This window comes from Phragmites australis, chromosome 8, assembly GCF_958298935.1.
Source record: "Phragmites australis chromosome 8, lpPhrAust1.1, whole genome shotgun sequence".
Classification (NCBI taxonomy): Eukaryota; Viridiplantae; Streptophyta; class Magnoliopsida; order Poales; family Poaceae; genus Phragmites; species Phragmites australis.
Window position 1 is genome coordinate 32,712,531 of NC_084928.1, and position 21,044 is coordinate 32,733,574.

Consider the following 21,044-nt stretch of genomic DNA (forward strand, 5'->3'; position numbering starts at 1 on the left):
CAGATGGTGCAACGTCCGTAGCACAGTGTTAATCTCTAGGGTGGCTCTCCGGCGACATGCACATAGAGCTAATCAAGCAAGTAACGGCGTATAAAGCGTTAAACTTAGGGTCAGAGCCGGCCCTGGGGTTCAAGCGGGGCGGCTGCCCCGGCCCCAAAACCGAGGGGTCTCTCAATGTCCATATATACAGTTTATATAACTAGCACTTCGCACGATAACAAATAGAACTGTCAGAACTAGCAGTCCGTAAGATAGGATATAGGTGATTTGATTCCTTTTATCTATAAAAAAATAAGAGACTTGTTTGCTTGTCTAGTCTATTTGGTTATTTGTCTGTTTTGTATTTTCTTTCATCCAGGCAGTCCAGTTACCTGTATTCCACGGGCTTGCAGCTATAATATGGCTTTGGAGCTATCTGCTGCATACACTGGTGATTAACTAGAGCTGCACGCAGTAAATTGTACATAGGTATGCAGATACAGCTGATCGAGTGAGTCTCGTTACCTAGCTAACATGCATTAACGCAAACAGACGTATATGTATTTTGATCCCACATAATTTTATTTATTTATGATAATTTTATTTTCATAAATATTTATAATAAGCTAAAACAACCTCAAATACGTCCGATCAGAGATCTCACATATTCCATATTGTTTCGGCTTACTGTAGCGTATGTATTTTACGTTATCCTAGTTTATCATAAATGGTAGTAGACTCCGTTTTTAATTTCGTCCAGTCCCACTTAAAAGCAGCAAATCCCTTTTTTTTCTCACTTATGAGATGAGAATGACACTCGTGTTGATTGCTTTGCTCGGCTCGCCTTACCCGGGCAACCAATTGCTTGTGAACTGAGGCAGGAGTTTTTACTCCAAAGACCTGCAGGCCGTGTCTAGGGTGGCTCACTGGCCTAATCTCCTAGAGCTCTCTTCATCATCCAGCCAGAAGCAACTGCAATGGCCGGCACACCAACTGATGCATGCTTAGGCAACTCAAATAATTCACATCATTTGATTTGGGCTAATCATGGCTAATTGTCTGAATGAATTCGCTAGCTACAGACTAATTGATTAATCAGGCCGGCGTTAATCCCTGGAAGGCGAGACCTCAAGGATGCGGCCGGAGAGCGCGCTGACGAGCGCCGCCTTGAACCCGGGGTCCCTCGTGAGCGTCGCCGCCATATGCTCCGCCAGGTTCTTCCTCGCAACATCCGACGGTCCCGCCACCGCCGTCGCAGCTTCTTGCCACTGCTGCAGCTGCGGTGGTGACAGCGCCCGGGCGGCGTTGCTCTTCGGGGGCTGCTTCGCGGCGGCGGCAGCGCCTCCGCTCTTGACGTTGTGCTGCAGCGGCTGCCCGTGGTTGTGCTCTCCCTCGTACGTGGCCACCAGTATGGTCTTGTCCTCCGCGCTGCGCTGCACCTTCTTCTTCACCGGGCACGCCGGCGCGAACGAGCACCGGAAATAGGCGCGCGGGCACGGGTTGTCCTTGGTCACCTTCTGCCCGTACTTCCGCCATTGGTACCCATCTTTCACCACCTGATCATATCATTAACGCAATCGATCAGTCGCGAGTTAATTATGAATAATTAAGAACAGCACGATGATTACGAGGGGGAAAAGGCTAGTTGGTGTTCGTTACTTACGAGGCTGAGGTCGGAGGGGTCGGCGTGGACGTAGCGCCGGGAGACCTTGGGCTTGCACTCCTCCCGGATGCGCCTGCACGGCTCGTGGACGGCGGCGGCGGCTGCCGACGTGCAATCCATCTGGTCGGAAACGGGGATGGCGAAAGGCGGAGAGGGCTTGCGGTGGCGGTCGCTGCCGCCGGCGGTGTCGAGGCTGTCGCTCCGGATTCGCTTCCTGGACGGTGAGGCGGCCGACCCGCCCTCCGACGGCGACGACTGGCGGTTAGCGGCGCCGCTGTTGTTGCCCGGGGCCAGCATGTCGTTGGCCTGGCCCTGCAGCTCGGTGTACTTGGCCACCACCGCGCGCAGCATCTCGCTCAGCCTCTTGTTCTCGTCGCTCATACGCCGGAGCTCCGCTTCGAGCGCCTCAACCTGTAACAAATCAAGACGATCCAATGGATAATTAGCAAATCGTTCTTGTAATCAAACGCATGGGTGTAATTAATAACACGGGCACAAACTGATTGATCGATTGAGCTGCACGGATGTACCCACCTCTCGATCTTTCTTCACGGACAAGAAGTTCGCTTCGACCATGACCTTCGGCTTCAGCGACGGCACCTTCCTCGCCGTCGGCAGGCCGACGTTGAGGTCCAGGCTCAGGGAAGGCTGCCCGATCCACGGGTCCATTGCCGTAAGAACTGTCGACTGTTTGACTGATGCAAGCTAAGGTCTCTTGGAGAGGCGGGAGATGGAGGAAGAAATCGTGCACAAGTGAAGTGGGCATGGTTGGAGGAGGTGGCAATATATAGGCAGCGGAGGAGGAGGAGGAGACATGTGATGTTGGAAGTTCGGTGAGAAGGCGGAGGGAACGAATTGGGTGGAGAGGAAGCATCTTGGGCTTTGTCGTCGTCTTGGTCGTGACAGAACATTGAAGCTAGAGAACAAATGGTTTTTGGCGACATGCTAGTGGGTGCGAGTTAATTATTCCAGCATTGATGTGATTTATGCAGGGTATTCATTTATTAGTTAATACTTATTTTGTTTCACAATGTTTGTCTATATCCCACCGTGGGCATTGACCAAAGCAGTACTAGTCCTAAGAAAATATCAATGAGAAATGATCATCCATACTCATATCAAATGGCATGATACGATCATTTTCTCTATTACAAAGTATTTGATTAGAGGTATAGTGTGGAAACATTATAATAACTATATTTTTTTAGAAAATTAGCTATTAGTGAAAGCAACAGATTTATCTATTGAGACGATATATGCGTAATTACATACGACATAATATTTATAAACGAGGTTCAAACAAAATATACATTATCGGGATATAACTACAAATGCTCCTCTCCAAAGATCCGACGTAGTCTCTCCTGTGAACCTATTATTATACCATCATGTTATAACATTAGCTCTTCTTTTATATTTACGAGAGGTCTAGTTACAAAAATCATACTCTAACTTACATCATATACCACTAATATAATTTCAAATTATATATATATATATATAACTAATTCTGTATAATTATTCAATACATATTTTACTCTCTTGATTTTTTAGTGGACAAACATTTTGAAAGAGGTACTCCGAGTCCCGAGACCATAGACGGACATTGTGGTGAAACGGAGAGAGTATTCTGGACTGGAGTGTGGTACTACTTGTATTGTTTTGTCCTGGGTGGGGGTAAAATTAATCAATTGCTTCGAAAGGAAGGGGATAGGGTCTCGGGGGAAGGAAAAACACTAGAAGCTAACAGCTGGGACGCTTACAATTTGCACTCCAACGGAGAAGAGGGCAGCGGATTTTAGCTTGCATTTTGGTAGGATTGGTTGACTCTCTCTCTCGTAGTTTGTGGGCTTGCTGGCTACTACTCTGTCTAACTGTCAGACTAGTTGGGAATTAGTTCCAATTAATTAACTCCAAAAATACCGTGTTTCTCTTCTTTGGGAGTACTCTGCAGTTTAGCAAAGAAAAACACACCAGACACATGGGCGTACAAAAGAACAATAAAGATTCTGACATATTCTTTTAAAACTCGGTCAGTTTAGATCATTCCTAGCAGATACTTTAAAATTTTATCCCCTTTAATATTATTACAGTATCCCCTAATATTATTACAGTATCTCCTATTTTTTTTATCTCTAACAGCTACCCTATTTACTATTTTTCATTACTCTTCTCTTCTATTCGGATCCACAACTATACTCTCATGAACAGTGTTGAGAGTCTAACTGGCTGCAAATTTGGCGTCTCCAGCATCCAACCGGCTTTACTGTAGCAACCATTTATACGGTTTGCTGTCTCTGTTGAAGTTGCTTCCTACTGTAGCAAGCGACAAATCAGCCAGGAACAGTGATGCGATCTGCCGATCACTCCTCAGTTGGAGTTGGTCTGAATCATGCCTGTCGAAATAGAGTTTTCCCAACGCACGGTCTCCCCAAACTAGTTAAAATCCAAATCTCTCCAAATTCTGATGGTCATTAGTGACGACCTAGAGCTAGTTAATTCGCGGGAGCGCATGCAGCTTGTTGACGACTGATTAGCCACATGTGGTTAGCTAACCTGGTTCTTGATTTCTATATAAAAAATGGTCGAAGGGTTATAGGAGCTGACGAAGTTTTGATATTGCCTCGTGCTCCAAATATTCATTGGACCTGGACCCAGCACGCACTGACAGTCCGAGACTTTCAATTGACGAGAACGCAGAGAGAAAGAAGCTCGCAGCATGCAGGCAGGCAGGACTTGGACCTGGCGTGGTTACCAAAAACAAGTTGGCTTGATCTCTTCTAGTGAGGCAGCTAACTCACTGGAGGGTAGGAGAGAACAGGTGATTAATTATTAAGTTGGGATAAACCATGCACAGACCAGGTCGGATTTGTTGATCTTTTCCTGAAAAAGGATCATTATTTCTAGAAGATGCAAGGCAGATTAATCACTAAAAATATGTATGCCCGTGTGCAGCTGTGGTCAAGAGTAGGTCTAGAATTTATCAAAAGGAAAAAGTATTAGCACGGATCCTACTTGTTGAAACCAGGAGACTGGATTGGTTGGATAAATTATCTTTTGACAAGAGTAAGACGACATCAAAGATGGGATCGATGTAAAATTGGTGTTCTCCGCATCATCGACAGCATAAAAGAAAGAAAGCAGAATTTGACAGGTTCATTTGCACATTGCACTCGTCAAATTAAATTAGTTTTCAGACAAATATGCATACTCTTGTATTGACCAAATTCCTTATAAACCCGGTACTTACTAAATAGCCGCATTTTAAAGAAAGGAAGCAGCTACCATCACACTACTACTGCAACTTCTCTTTTGGCACCCATTTGTTTTTTGCTCACATGTGAACTGGACGAGAGCCGCCATGTATATTGTGATGCACGCCCTTCATTATTCTGAACCTTTGTGGGTCAGCAGGAACGAAGCAAGCATATCGGTTATTGACGTGATGCGTGAACGGATCGAATCTCCAACGTCTTCGATCTGTCTTCACATTTGGTAGGAATCAGCAAAGAGTATTTTGTGTTGCGACACTAACTAATGGACCGTGGTGAATTTATAGCCATCAAGTAAGTAGGTCCGATTCTGATATTTCGGTGGTTTGAGACGATATTACAAATAAAATTTCATTATTAAATATAAATCACATAAATCTAATTTTTTTAATTTTTTTTTTGACTAATATACACAATATACATATAGAGTCTCTAAATTTTGAGAGCCCGAGATGGCCGCCCCGCTCGACCCCCGGGCCAGCCCCTGCAAGTAAGGAGTTCTCGTTCTTCCTCCTCATCCTTCTCATCTTCTTTTCTTCCTACTTTTTCATACCTAAAAATTGAAGGTACATCTGCCACCACTGTGGATCCACCCTGCTGATGAACTTTCTATATCGAGCTCTATGTTCAGGAGTGGAAAACGAGCCGCATTACACAGGAGCCGGTTGCTGGAGACTGCCGCGATTCAACCCTTAGCTAGCTATCGCTACCCTCGAGGATAAGTACGTGATCGCAATAGTTAAATGTGACAATGGTGCATGCATGTTGACGTTCATGTATGTGCATTAATCATCGATCGCAGTGCAGTCGGTAGGGTGTTGACGTCCTGGCAATGGCTCTGGTGCTTTTCAAGCACACGGGTTTAACCATACCACTTGTGGAAAAATCCCAAGATAATACCAACTGAGAGCCTCCATCCCTAGCCAAGCTTACTCTAGATAAGTTAAGGCGAGTTTGCTTGTAGCTACCCTTTTTTCTTCCTGCTACCAAACAACAGGACTCGACCAGCCGGTCCAGCCCTTACTTCCTTTTAGGCCATCCAAGCATGTCTTTTTCCGGACAAAAATATATTCAGGAAGAAATTCTCTTTTTTTTTTCAGCGCTGCAATAGTTTTTTTTACGGTTTTCGTCACGAAAGTATTTCTAAAATTATTCCCTATAATATAAGATTCTTTCTCTTTTTTTTCCCGAATTTTTTCAAAGTAAAATTGTTAGATATGAGAGAAAATAAAGAGAACTAGAATATAGAGTAAAATTATAAAAGAACGAAATGAAAAGGTTATGATTGGGATGATCTCACTCCAAATTTTAACTGCAGTATTTTATATCGACGTACCACTAATTTCCAAAAGAGTAATAGTATACGTGCTTAGATCTTTTTACTGACCGGTACAAAAGTCTTCCCGTGACTACGATAACTGCTTAGCACAGACGTGGTTAATCTGCTGGACCCACCCCCGTTGATTGCTTTGTAAACAGTTCGGGAAAATCTTTATGTTCGTATCAAGGGATTTTTTTTACCCAGTATATCCTATATATACGGTTTTACTTTATGCTAAATTATGTATAGCAATCAATGTTTGAGGGCATAAGCTTAGCTGCTCGTTACTGAGTTTACCCGTGGATCCTAATAGAAAATTTTTATCATATTTACTGGTATTTCGTTTGAATTCATTTGAATTTTATCAGGTATATCCGATAAATTTGTTTGAATTTACCGATGATTTTCGATAAATTTTACTTAGGTTAAAAAATCCCTATTCTTATACCACTGCTCTTTGGAAAAGTAGGGTCTATTTTTGTTCGATTGAAAAGTAGGGTACGAATTCTACACAAAAAACAGTTTAATTCCGGCTCGGGTCGTGCTTCGTGAAGCAGCAAACATTTCTGCTCCATAATCCAGACGGTGTATTACTAAGACAGCAGTGTTTTTTCTTTTCTTTTTTGAGATCCGAAGACAGCAGCGCTTGCGTTTGCGCTGATTAGCAGGGCACGTGTAACATGTAGCCGCGATGTTGTACTCCCCCAACGAACCGGACCGCTCCACTTGTTGGCATGACACAAGCCCGATCGGCCAGAAACCAAAAGAAAAGGGAGGCGGCGAGACAGAGTCGCTGCAGCCTGCGGAGGTCTCCCGACGCGGGCGAGAGAGAACGACGAAGCCGCCCCGGCCACACGCGACGCGCGCGTCGCGTGGACCCTTTCGAGGATGCGACCCCGCCTCGCTCGCGGGAAAAGCCGAGAGAGGCGGGCCCCACCGTGCGCATGGACGGATGGGTTCGGTCCGCGGCCCGGTCGACAGGTGGGACTCGGCCGCACGGTTCAAGCAAGTGGCCGGCCAGCGACTTGTCGGTCCTGGACCTTGACCAGCTCGGGCCACCCATCACCCCATCCACGCAGATGCAGATGCAGATGCGGTTCCCTCGTGGTGGTCTCGTCAAACTTCGACTGCCACCGCCACGAGCGCACCAGTGAGTGGTGACTAGTATGCTCACGTGCGCAACTGTTTTGCACGTGGGCCGGACTGGAAACTGGAAAGTTTTGTTCAGTGGTCAGCTAGCGGCCTGATATTATATAAGTAGTACTTGTATGAATTTTTGTTTCTTTTTATATTTCGAAAATAAAAAATTGAAAGAATAGACGTCGTTTGAAAAAAAAAAGTAAAAAATAGACGTAGAGCGATACGCATACGTCGCCCTTTCAACATATGATAGATTTAAAAAAAATAAATATATTACTTTTCTAACGGACATCACATTAAAAAAATAAAAATACATCATTTCAATACTCTCAAATTTTAAAATATTATCAAAATAATTATAAAAAATTCTAAAAAAAATATGGTGTATAAGATCATATATTCTAGTAAAAAATCAACTTCAAATATGATATGTATAATGAGAAAAAAGAAAAATTTCATTGTACATAGTCTGACGAATTTTATTGTACATATCATATTTTTGTCTGACTTTTTTTTATTTAGATCATGGTACCCTCTACACCACTAATTTTTGTTTCAAAAATTTTATGACAATTTCGATAGTATTTTAAATTTTAAGAGCAAGAGAACAAAATATATTTTTTTTAATTCCAACTGGCAACATGTACTCTTCCAGCGGGCGACCAATGCCTATTTTTACAATTTTTTTCAAATGAACCCTTACTTTTACATTTTTTTTTTGATTTTTGAAGTATAAAAACAAAAAAATCGTACTTGCGTGGCATATCAACCTCGGAAGGGAAGCCGATGTTTACCTGGCAGTGTTGACCAAATTTAGCAAGCATTTTGTTTGCTACAAATTTCGGTGATATTCTCTCTCCACTTGTAACTCTGGTTCATTTCCCTTCCAAAGTTTGGTCAAACCAATTTGTCGATGGAAAAAAAAGTTTGGTCACACCACAGTCTGTCAATGTGGTGACTAAACTTTGGAATGTAACATTATGGTACAGTATGGTGAGGACAAATTTAGTATCAAACTAAACAACCTTAGAATATTAGGATTTATGTGTGCTGCTTTTCATCGATGCATGAAACCGAATTGCTCTTCAGCTTTGATGCTTGCACACTGCAGCAACCGATGCCAGGAAAAACACTCCAGGATAAAGATTCCTGGCATCGATATGAGAGGTTGGAATAAAAAGTTGTGGGTCCACATGTAAGTGGGATGATGGACAAAAATGACAGGAAAAAAAAAATCATATATGCATCTTGTTTTAAAGGGAGTAAGGACGCCTTTGGATCCTTGGTAAGGCTCGTCTTGCCTTGCCAAGCGAGAATATGAAGGTAAATGGATGTTTGGTTGGGTGATGAGCTCATCTCAAAACTTGCGCTGGTAAGGAAAAGTTTTGCTACCATCAAAAAGCCGGTTCTGCTCGTCTACTTTGATAAGGCAAGGCTTGCTCATACTGACGAGGCTAGACAAAGTTATTATAGGAACCAAATAGACCCTAAGCGCTGCTACACACTGCAGGATAAAAACAAATATAGCAACATTCTGCCAAAGTTATTATGGGAACTAAACAGATTGTAAGTGCTGCTACACACTGCAAGATAAAAACAAATATAGCGCCAGTCTGATGTCATGGTAATATGGAATTTCTAGCTTTTCATCTACACTGTGAGTGCCTTTAAGGCCCCCGCCCAGCATGCAAGGTTTGATGTTGTTCCGTGGTTCTACAGCTCATCCTAAACATGTTAATTCTATTATTTTCTGTGAAACTTTTGTGTTCTAAATAGTTTGTTAATTTAGAGTCTTTCGTAAAATTCTTTTTGATTTAATTTTTTTTGAAAAGTAATTCTCTAGCTGAAAATGATTATCTAGTGATTCTTTAGGATAAACTCTATGCAGTAAGTGATTATATGAGAGAAGTGAATTAGAGAAAGATGTTTTTTTAACTCTCAATATCTAGTTTATTTCAGAAAATTACTCTGGGAACTGAAAGCTGCAAACTAGCGTTTAATAGAGCTCCACTAATTTTAATTTGAGAGCTAGTAAGAGACCTTTGCCAAACATAACCTTAGCTGATTTGAGGAAGTCGGCTTCTCTGATTGGTTGGTGGAGCTATGAGATAAGCTAATTTCCCAAATAAACTGGTGTAGAAAAGTTCCTACCTGAAAATCTTTTGGTTTGGCCAATCAAATTTGCAATGTAATCTAGTAGCTGTATGTGAAGATTGAAACACATATTATACTAATCGAGAACCTACATAGTCTTAGCGTGCAGGTCAGTTGTTTAGCATCTCAATAAATATTATATCATTTGTAACACAAAATTACATGTATTGTGTATTAATTTTACATAAAACCTAATTTTAATTAAATTTCACCCAAAAATGGTCTTATGTTTCTCCAAAAATCATAGTATTTTTTGTACGTATTCCATAATCCATGTGTAACCTATTTTAATTGAATTCACCTAATAATCTTGTGTGTAATTTAAACTAAAATTCTCAAAAAAGATACTTTTATAACCCCTAATAATTGTTAGGGACTCAAATAAAATTTCAAAAATATACAAAAACTTACTAATATTATTCTTATATGATGGAATAAGTCACAAACAAGACTCATACTTCAGACTTTGAATTTCTAAAATTATTTTCAGCCTTAGGTTATATGATAAAAAAGTGAGTTACTTTGTAACTCACTTTTTACAAAGGAACTTACCTTTTCAGCATATAAACTAGGGCTGGAAATAATTTTAGAAATTATTCCATCATATAAGAAGCATATTAGTGAATGTTTCTATATTTTTAGGATTTTATCTGAGGTCCTAACAATTGTTACGAGTTATAAAAGTAGTATTTTTTGAAGAATTTTAGTTTAAATTATATATATGATTTGTAGGTGAATCCAATTAAAATGGGTTGTACATAGATTATGAAACACGTACAAAAAATTCTAGAAATTTTGGAGAAACATAAGATAATTTTTTAGATGAATTTAATTAAATTCGGGTTTTATATGAAATTAGTGTATAATACTTTTATTTTTGTGTTACAAGATACAATACCTGTAGAGTATTACAAATAGCACAATACTTGTAGTATTGTATAATAAAGAATAGTAAAGCACGTGCAGAAGTAAGTCTTGGCGTGCAGAAGTATATTCTCAGCCCTCACCTATCTGAACAAATCTATACTTTTTGTTAGTCCTGATTCATGAGCCTGGTCAATCATTCTGACTATAGCACAAGGCCAGAGCGACGGTCTACAGATAGCCTGCAAGTCAAAACCCCCAGTATAATCGAGCAATCAATTGACAGGGTCGTGCTTTAGCGAAGCAAGATTTCTCCACAGGACTGTAACTAATAAGAAGATAAGATGTTAAGAAATCTTCCTGAACAGCAAAACGCTCCTTGCCGAACTGATGATGGTGTCTGGATGAAAGAGAGTGCCGTGGTAAGGAAAAAAGCAAGGGAAGTGGAAGCAATTCCGAAACGTTCCATTTACCTGACGCCGCTGGCTCTTCAGGATTGCTCGCCTGGACTATCGTTCTCATCGTTGAATATCAAATCAAGTCATGTAGCTTGGTGGACTTGGAAGTAAATCCGTGGGCGTCTATGCCGCTGAATAGTGCCGCCTCTTAACTCGATGAGCATTCCTCACGGTTGTTGAAATATTGAAGTACAAGCGAACTGTTAATATTTTTTTATTAATATAGATTATATTTGTTTTTCATTTTGATTATAGGTTCTAGTCAAAAGTAAAAAAAAGTCATAATATAAAAACTAATTCTTACAATTTATCAGCTAAGTTATACTAAAAATCCTATCATTCACAATCTAGTAGTAAGTAGCTTTCACGGATTCTACAGACTGGATTGGATCCTCACGCTCTAAAGTTAAAACAAACAATTTTTTAAGTTTTTAGGTGAACTGTATTGTGAATGTAGCTTAATATAATATCAGGATCGGATATCTCAAGTTCGAAATTTGATGTACACAATCAAATAAAAAATTATAGCCAACTTATATTTTCACATTTGAGGTCTAATAAAACCTCACATAAAGGGAGTATTGAAGTATAAGTAAATTACTTATATTTATATAGCAACTTATATTTTTTGATAAATTGATTGGTGCATGACCTCAGTAACCGCTGAAGGATAAACATGAGTACAACACTCAACAACGAGAGAGTCGGTCCTGTACGCATTCTTAGATCTTCTCCGAATCGGCCTTGACCTGTGCACACCAACCAATAATGCAATCAGGAGTTAAACCAAATTTCCAACGACGTTTCGAGTGCTAATCGTACTCAATTACTCAAGTGCTTGCGTATATGGTTTTACTGTCAACTATGGAAGCAACGACCACGTGCGAGTCGTGTCTAGTCTACCAGTCGTTTTACTTTTACCAGAACTGCAGAACTGTGGGATCCCCAGATTTTACATTTGAGTCCCTTTATGTAACCATCGCACTATTTTCTGATCAACAACAGTGCACATAGAAACATGTCCGGTAACACAAGATTATAAGTCACAGTTCTCAGTTATAACACATGCATTGTGGCTTATAAATATCAACCACAACGGGTTGAATTGACATAGGGCCTATTGGCCCAATAATTCACTAGAGTTTTCAATATACCAAGAACAACTTCACGACTCCATCTAGTGCGATAAGGAGTGGTCATTCAATATACCAATAACATGGTGTTATTGGCTAACATCTCTGTTGAATATCTAATTACATGGTATATATATATATATATATATATATATATATATATATATATATATATATATATATATATATATATATATATATATATATATATATATATATATATATATATATATATATATATATATATATATATATATATATATATAGGAAAACTAGTATGTACTCCTGGGTGTATGTACTCCCACCTCTCATATACCACTTTTACACATGAGTTATACTTCTTTATCACTTTAAATATACTTCATTAGTAATTATAAGATACTACAATACAAATCCCACGAAATTTTTTATGAAATTCCATGATTTTTATCTTAATTTGCATATATACTTCTTTTATGTATAAAAAAGAGTATATAGTAAAAATGAAAGGCTAACATTGAATTTTTTTTCATACAACTCATATTGGAGTATCTTAGAATTAGTATTAGAGTATACTAAAAATGATAAAAGAGTATAAAGTGTTTGTTTAGGTGGTATATTGCATGTGGGAGTACATACTCCTAGGAGTATAGAATAGGTGTCCTATATATATATATATATATATATATATATATATATATATATATATAAAGAGTAATCGTATATGGACAAAAGTACATCGTACGTATATTTAATAATTTTGGATATTACGGACCCGAATCTACGGGACCCAATACTCTCGGGGATCATGAAGACATATATTAGGAATGTCTCGATCGGGTTATCCGACTCGAGTACGACTAGTATCTGAGCTGGATTCAGCTACTTTGTTTTGGCCGACAAGATGAAGGACTCCCTATCAACTACGGCCGAGACTAAGGCGGCACTAGGACCCCTTTATAAGACGGGGACCCTGACCCTCAGAGGAGGCAGACACATTTCGACGCAAGCGATTTGAAAACCTTTGCAATCAGAGATACTTGGTGACTTCAACCCTCTAGATCCAATTCCCTGCATTGTAATAGGTCTAGCCACATTTTTTGTACTCGAGATAATCCATATACAACATTATTCACACATGATGTAGAGTATTACTCTAACCGGGAGCCCGAATCTGTCTACATTGCGTGTCTTATTTTCTGCTCGATCGATATATTATCGGGCACTAATCTTTGACAGTTAGTGCGCCAGGTAGGGGCCTTCATCTGTTTTTTAGGATCGATCATATCTCAAGTGTGCATCCACGTCGGATCCTCTGACACCGACTTCTATGGTCATTTCGAGTCGGTAGCAGCCATCTTCCAATCACCTCCTGCCGGCTCTGAGATCACCTTCGGAACTATGGCATACCGCTGGGACGATCAAGGTGAAATGATCCACACCGGTATCCTTGAGTCCAGCCCATTGGACACATACTGCGAGGTGGGACACCTTGAGGATCCTAAGGAGCCTAACATTCTTCGTGGACACCGACAACGACGGTGAAAGTAACAAGAGTGGCGATGACGGCTCCATTGACGGCCAGAGTAGCCGAACTGATTGATTCGTGTTCATGACTGGAGCCGACGGCACACCCGCTGGGCAAAATGTGGAAGATCCGGACGTTGTGGTAAACAATGGTGTAGGAATCCCTAAGGATCCGGCAGCGACAACTGTTGCCCAAGGTATCGGCGTCGCCAGAGGGTTACCGCTAGAGACATCCGCAGCTGGAACTTTACATGCCCTTAATACCACTCATCATCGATGGAATATGGAGAATCTGGTAAACCCTGATATTCAGCGACGGGACACCTCTCGGTCAGGTGATGCCTCCACCAACAACAGCTCTAAGATCGAGGAATGGACTCGCTCAAAACAATGGTCACGGGGCAACATCTGCTCGATCGTATCTTATCACTAGCAGCGGTGTCATCAGTACTCTAGAAGCCAATGTCCAGTGTGCTCATTTGATTCTAAGATCCATTCCCGAATTGGATCCGACGAATCCTTTAACCCTAATGGTCAATCACTTGAAGCATTCGCTTGATGCAGCTCAAATCTAGGTTGCTCGAGCAAATGACCCTAATGACTCTAGGCACCCCAGCCGGCAAGATGCAGGTTCGAGAAGCCATGAACGCAGACATCCCCGGGTTGAGGGATTGCAAACGGGAAGCTCGGGTGGTCGAGCTTGAGCGTAGACCTGTAGGTCAAACTGTAACTGCCACATCCATGGGTGTAGGAACCAAGAAGACTTGAGGAACCACATCCCTCACGATAGGTGTGGCTTACGGGAAGTGATTGACAATCGCCGTGAGGAATGCCATGAAGACAATTGTCGTTATAACGACCACAGATCTCCAGGGCGGAACGGTCGATGTGACTCCCCTATTTGAAGGAACGGGCGTGAAAGTCCCCCCCATCTCCTCCTGAAGACTTCGATAGAGGCTGCGAAGCCTTCACAATGGCCCGAGAAGTTCAAAGTGGGTCTAATCCAGAAATATGACGGGAAGATCAATCCCAACGTTTTGAGCAGCTGGTGGCGACAACAATGTTTTGAAACATGCCTCTTGGTCAGATCGAGTTACCTGTCACGTTCAATGTGCCTTACAACTTCCGTACAGAGAAGCTAACCTTCAATGCTGCGGACTTCGAGACGGCATACAATGTAATCCTAGGCTGCCCAACGCTGGGAAAGTTCATGGCCATGGTAGATTATATGTACCAAGCGCTCAAAATCTCAGGTCCAAAAGGGGTCATAACTGTCAAGGGAGATCAATGCGGGGCGATCAAGTGCGATAAACAGAGCTTGGAGATGGTCGATCACTTTTACCGAACGGTGACTACCGAAAAAGGCATGGAGTCTAAGCGTTAAAAGCATCAAGCTACCGGCAAGAGTAATGATCGTGCCAACGATTCCAAGCTCTTAAGTCTTGCTGATACCTCCAAAGCCGACAACGCCACCAGAGGTGAGGCTGACGAGGGCGCCAAGGACAAGAAAACTGGTGGTGGTACCAAGATAGTGCCCTTTGACCCATCTGAGCCGGCTAAGACGGCCAGGATTGGGGTTGACCTTGACCCCAAATAGGAACTCAAGCTCATCACTTTTCTCCGGGTGAACCAAGACATGTTTTTGTGGTGCCGTCCGATATGACTAGGATCCCTAGAGAGGTGATCGAGCATCAATTAGCTATGGAACTCGGCACCAAACTTGTGGTGCAAAAGCAATAAAGATTCACGGAGGATAGAAAGTAGGCCATCCAGGAGGAGGTCGACAAACTCCTTTAAGGCGGGCTTCATTCGAGAGGTTCGTCATCCTACATGGCTTGTGAATCCTATCCTTGTGAAGAGAGCCAACATCAAGTGGAGAATGTGCATCAACTTTATTGATCTCAATAAAGCTTATCCAAAGGATCATTTTCCTCTTCCTCGCATCGACCAGATTATCGATTCTACGTTGAGTTGTGTGTTGCCGTGTTTTCTATATGCCTATTCGGGGTATCACCAAATTAGTATGGGGGTAGAGGACGAGGAAAAAACTATTTTTATTACCCCCTTTATATAAAGATGCCCTCTGGTTTGAAGAGTGTTGGTGCTACTTTTCAATGGTGTATTCAATATTGTTTACAGCCCCAGATTGGGTGCAATGTCAAAGTTTATGTCGATGATATCGTAGTCAAATCTAAAACCAAAGATGCATTGATTGATGACCTCAAGGAAACATTCAACAATCTTAGGAAGTATCATATGATGCTTAACCCCGAGAAGTGCATGTTCGACATTCCGTCTGGTAAGCTTCTCGGTTTTCTAGTGTCAAGTCAGCGCATTGAGACTAATCCGGGCAAAATTGAGACTCTTGAATAGATGCGACCACCTCGAACACTGAAGGAAGTTCAAAAACTGATAGGATGCATAGTCACCCTTAGTCGATTCATCTCCAAGATGGGCGAGCGAGTGATATCTTTTTTCAAGCGGAGAAGGTTTTCCAAGACTTGAAAAGGTATTTATCATCTCCATTGATTCTAACCCTGCCTAAGGACAAAGAGGAGCTCTTTTGTACATTATAGCTACTCCACAAGTTGTAAGCACGGTCCTGGTGATCGAACGGGAATATCTTGATAAGAAGGCCAAGATCCAAAAACCTGTTTACTATGTGAGTGAAGTCCTACACGATACCAAGCTACGATACCTGCTAGTGTAGAAGTTGCTCTACGCAGTCCTGATGACTTTCCGGAAGCTACTGTATTATTTCCAAGCGCACAAGGTCACCGTTGTGATGACATACTCGATGAAGGATGTTATACATAATACGGAGGCAACTGGACGAATTGCGCAATGGACGATCGAACTTGTTGTGTTCGACGCATGATATACACCGCGTAGAAGTGTTAAGTCAGGAGTACTAGAAGATTTCATCGCCGAGTTGACACACGTTGAAAAAACAAAACCAAATGTAGTTGAGGACCACTGGACGCTTTTCTTAGATGGATCGCCCACGCTTTAAGGTTCGAGGGCTGGCATTGTACTCAAGTCTCCAACGGACAACGAATTTAGGTACATCATTCAATTAGATTTTAAAGCTTCCAACAATATTGCAGAGTATAAGGTACTAGTAAACAGACTCTACATAACTGCATCACCTGTAATAAGACGGCTACTCGTGAAAGGGGACTTATAACTAGTCATAAATCAAGTGCAAAAATGAATACCAGTGCTTGGATAACAACATGGTGGCTTATCTGAACGAGGTACGAAAGCTCGAGCAAAAGTTCAAAGAGTTGGAGGTCACGTGCATCTGGAGAAGCGACAGCTCCACTACCGATGAACTCACCAGGATCGCTTCCTCTTGTTCGCCAACACCTATGGGAGTCTTCGTCAAGAAACTTCTCAAACCGTCTGTCTCAATAGTCTCGAGCACAAAAGCTGCCTGACTCAACCAACAGTCTGGTCAGGTCAGCGAGGCAGAACCCGCAAACACGGAAGTTGTGCTACTCGAAAGGGGAGTAATGGAATAATAATGAAGTGCATCACTCAGGAAGAGGGCAATAGAATATTGCTTGATATCCACGGAGGCATGTGCGGTAATCATTCTTCTTATTGCACCTTGGTCGGGAAGGTTTTTCGCCAAGGGTTCTTTTGGCCAACTGCCCTCGAAGATACATCCGAGCTGATCAAAAAGTGCGAAAGGTGTTAATTTTTTGAAAGGCAGACCACTCGACCAGCTTAAGCTCTACAAACAATTCCACTTTCTTGGCCTTTCCTCGTCCGGGGCTTGGATATCCTATGACCATTCTCAAGAGCCTAATATGGTTATAAATTCCTATTCGTGGCTATTGACACGTTTATTAAGTGGATTGAGGTCAAAACCATAGGAAATATAACTGCATAAGTGGCTAAGAAGTTAATGAGGAGCATAATTACTCAATACGACATTCCGCATCGAATAATTTTAAACAACAGTAGCCAGTTCCGAAGCGGAACCTTTACTTTGTTCTGTAAAGAATTTGACATCAAAACTTGCTTTGCTTTAGTAGCTCACCCTCAAAGTAATGGTCAGGTTGAGCATGCTAATGGTATTGTCTTGCAGGGTATCAAAACTCGGGTCTTCGATAGGTTGAAAGCTTACTCAAAACACTGGGTGAAGGAACCTCCCTCAGTACTATGGGTCATTCGCACCTCGACTAATAGAGCCACTGGTGAAACTCCTTTCTTCTTGGTCTAAGGAGTAGAGGCGGTGCTTACGACTGCGTTGCAGTTTAGATCACCACGAGTGAAAGTTACTCAAAAGAAGGGCAAGAGTAGTTGCGAGCAGATGATATCAACCTTCTCAAGGACTATCGTGATCGAGCGTCCATACGAGCTGCTAAGCAGCAGCAAGCGTTGCGTAGATATCACAGTGAGATGATTTAGCCTAGGAAACTCACTGCTGGGGATCTTGTTTTACAAAAGGTGCAAAAACAGGCTAGGCGCCACAAGTTATCACCTAAGTGGGAATGACCCTATATAGGAGTCGAAGTTACTCGACCAGGATTAGTGCGATTATCTACTATGAACGGTGAGGTACTCGAAAAATCGTGGCATATCGATCAACTTCGACAATTTCATTCATAGATAAGATAATTTAAGGTAAGTCAATTATATTTAATTAGACTAACTATTCTATTACATATTTTTTCTTTTCCTTCCGACCTATGTGACTAGTGCAAAGTTGACAGAAAGGATTCACCTAGCTCTTGCAAACAAGGAAGGTCCTACTTGCTCTTGAACGGGTTGAGGAATCTCTTCCGCTCCTTCTTGGTGTATCAGCTGATCGCACTGGGACCGGCCACCGACTAACGAAAGGGCCCAGGAAAAAGGTTGAGGCGAAGACCCTACCTGTGCTGAAGGACCCTTAGCGGGGCGTAGAGATAATTTGACACTTGTCAATGGAGAGGGTGACTGCACTCTCTTCACCACTGGAGAGTTGGGGGCTCCATCGTCGATGACCTCGTCGACGACTTGGTCGATGATCTTGTCGAGGTCATCACCGTCTTCATCCTCCTCCCGCATAGCCCGCGTCAGCTACTCCTGCGCTGCTTGCTCTGCAGCATCGACGTCGAGGAAGCACCGGAGGTGCCGAGTGAAGGGTCAACGACCTTCGATGGATTTTTTGCACCTTCTTCTCCTATGCCCCTCACTTGCCTCCTCTTCTTCGGAGGAAAAAATGATGACTACTGGTGGATTAGAGAGAGATCCTACTTCTTCATTTTCGTGGTATTGCTTGGGAGACGACGGTGGAGTGGAGGCCATGGTCTCAGGATCTACAAGCACTTTTGAGCAATGCGCAAGGAAGATGGGAGGAGATGGGGTGAAAAACAGATGGCCTCAGGTCCCCCATATTTATGGTCGTGGGAATGGGTCAGACTGTGGAAACAGAACCGTCAAGATACGATAACGCTGGTTGCGATTTTGAGATCACCTCAATTGCACGTCAGGCGGAGGGCGAGGCATCGCCGGGAAGTTATGGCATGTCCAATCCCTCAACGATGGGATGTTGTGTCATTATGGAACGTCAAATCAAGAGTTGTAGGGAAAATGAGCATGAACGGGAGTGAATTTTTAATACTCACCTATCCGACTGTTCGAATTCATTCGATGGCCATAACATAATTACAGCTATATGCTCGTAGGTTTGATGAGAACATGGCCCCTTTGGATCCAAGAAATACTGCTAATAATTCTCAAATCATACAAGGACCAATTACAAGAGCACATGCATTACAATGAAACCACCAGGTGAACTCGTTCCTTGCTGTTCCTTGGATGGATTATTACTAAATTCTTGGGATGTTTTAATGCTTAGGAATAGGGGAGAAGCATCACAAGCTCACTTGGACGTTATCACTTGAGTGCTAAATCTACTCGAAATCCAAGTCGAGCTCAAGTCGGACTCCAAATTCAGTTCAGAGTCCTTGGACAACACGTCAGTAAAACAGACATAATTCTCGTATACGAAGTCCGATTAAGGCGATCTTGGACTTGCTGTAAAGCTTATGATGAGTCATTTCCAATGCATCTATGCTCGACCAAATATTCCTTATAGTTTAGTTAGAGTAGAAGGAATAAGGTGCTACATTACCATTTTAGACCTTGTCGGGTCATACCATTGTGTCGGGGTCGGAGTCCAAGTTGTGTACGCCTCTCTCCACGGCTGCACAACCCTAGGTTGACTTCTCATGCCCCCTATATATATGCAGTGGCCGTCGTAGTTTAGGCTTAGGTTTTGCTTAGATTATTTTATTTTAGACAGTTTCGCTGTATATCGGTTTGTAGAACCCCAAACTCGAGCACTTCATTAGTAATCAGCAATATTCATATTGCATCTACCTGTTCTTCTGTGTGTCATCGATTCGCTTGCAGGAAAAGTCTTCTTGGCGAAGTCAACCGTGTTATAGCACGATTGATAACCATAAAGTAGTGGTATAGTGGTTGCGAGAATTCTCGATCTGTTATGGTCGGAGTCTTTAGATCATCAATATCGAAACTCCACCAAATTGACTTATCATATTACCTTTACAAACCCATATCAATTGGTATCAGAGCTTCGGTTGCTCGTTAGGTAATCTTAGTTATCCCTTTTTTTCGTCGTGTTCCATTACCTAGAGTCCAGAAAATTGCCAAAAAAAAGGATTTAGATATTAGTTTTTTCGCTGTCTAAACCTTTTTTTTTCCTTCGCAATTTTGTTTTTAGTTTTCACGTTGTTGAGTTTGAGTTCATCGTTGATGTCTTTGTTGCTGGTCAAATCATCATGTTCTAGTTTTTAGTGTCGAGTCTTTGCTGATTTACTCGTGGAGTATCCCGGCCTGGCCTTGTTTGTTATAGCCAAGATTGTGTCTCTAGTCGAGTCGACTATCAACTCGTGTTTGACCACTAGTGGCTTCAACTATCTACTCGAGTTCAGCCATTAGCCAGGTCGACCATCTACTCCGGTTCGACCACTAGTTATTGCGACCATTTATTGACCACCTCCTCAGATTCGACCACCTAGTCGGATTCGACCATCCTTTCGGGTTCGACCACCTAGTCGGATTCGACCATCCTTTCAAGTTCAACCACCTAGTCGGATTAGACTATCAACTTGATTTCACCTCAACAACCTAGTTCTAGTCTATCTGTTTCTAGCTGCTCTCGGACACCCCCACGCACCCTTCATATCAAGCATTGTTTGACAAAGTTCGAGTATCAACTCCTTAGCCAAAACATAGCAAGCCAAAGTTCGAGCCATCTTTTGTTACCTTTATACCCCTGCTCTCCGAAAAAAGTTTGTGACCCATATACTTCAATGGTCCTAGAAAAGGTAGTACATGAGTTTTGAGTTTGTGTCACATTCATCAAAAAAATCAAAAAAAGAAGAAAAAAAGAAGCAAAGAGTGCCAAAAAAAAGAGTAAAAAAATTCAGGTTTGCATTGCAAATTTTGTTCCATTGCACTTGTGTCTGTCATAGTCTTCGGCTTGATTGAGCTAGTTCTAGGAACTCGTTCGGCCGAGCAACTGTAATGAGTATC

General features: G+C 42.0%; 1 protein-coding gene across 1 annotated transcript; it reads right to left on the reverse strand.

Moving 5' to 3' along the window:
• Positions 1-840: 840 nt before the first annotated feature.
• On the reverse strand, positions 841-2,417 carry LOC133927125 (WRKY transcription factor WRKY28-like). The gene is made up of 3 exons (XM_062373433.1): positions 2,177-2,417; positions 1,643-2,053; positions 841-1,535 (listed from the first exon to the last, which is right to left on the reverse strand). Exons 1-3 carry the CDS (start codon positions 2,309-2,311, stop codon positions 1,086-1,088), a joined length of 996 nt encoding a protein of 331 aa, XP_062229417.1. The 5' UTR covers positions 2,312-2,417; the 3' UTR covers positions 841-1,085.
• Positions 2,418-21,044: the final 18,627 nt, after the last annotated feature.

What these genes read in the sequence shown, in the direction of transcription:
- LOC133927125 (XM_062373433.1), bottom strand. Translation starts at nt 2,311, where the DNA reads ATGGACCCGTGGATCGGGCAGCCTTCCCTGAGCCTGGACCTCAACGTC. An exon ending in CCGTGAAGAAAGATCGAGAG is followed by an intron (nt 2,054 to 2,176) that starts GTGGGTACATCC and finishes GATTTGTTACAG; the next exon opens with GTTGAGGCGCTCGAAGCGGA. An exon ending in ACCCCTCCGACCTCAGCCTC is followed by an intron (nt 1,536 to 1,642) that starts GTAAGTAACGAA and finishes TGATATGATCAG; the next exon opens with GTGGTGAAAGATGGGTACCA.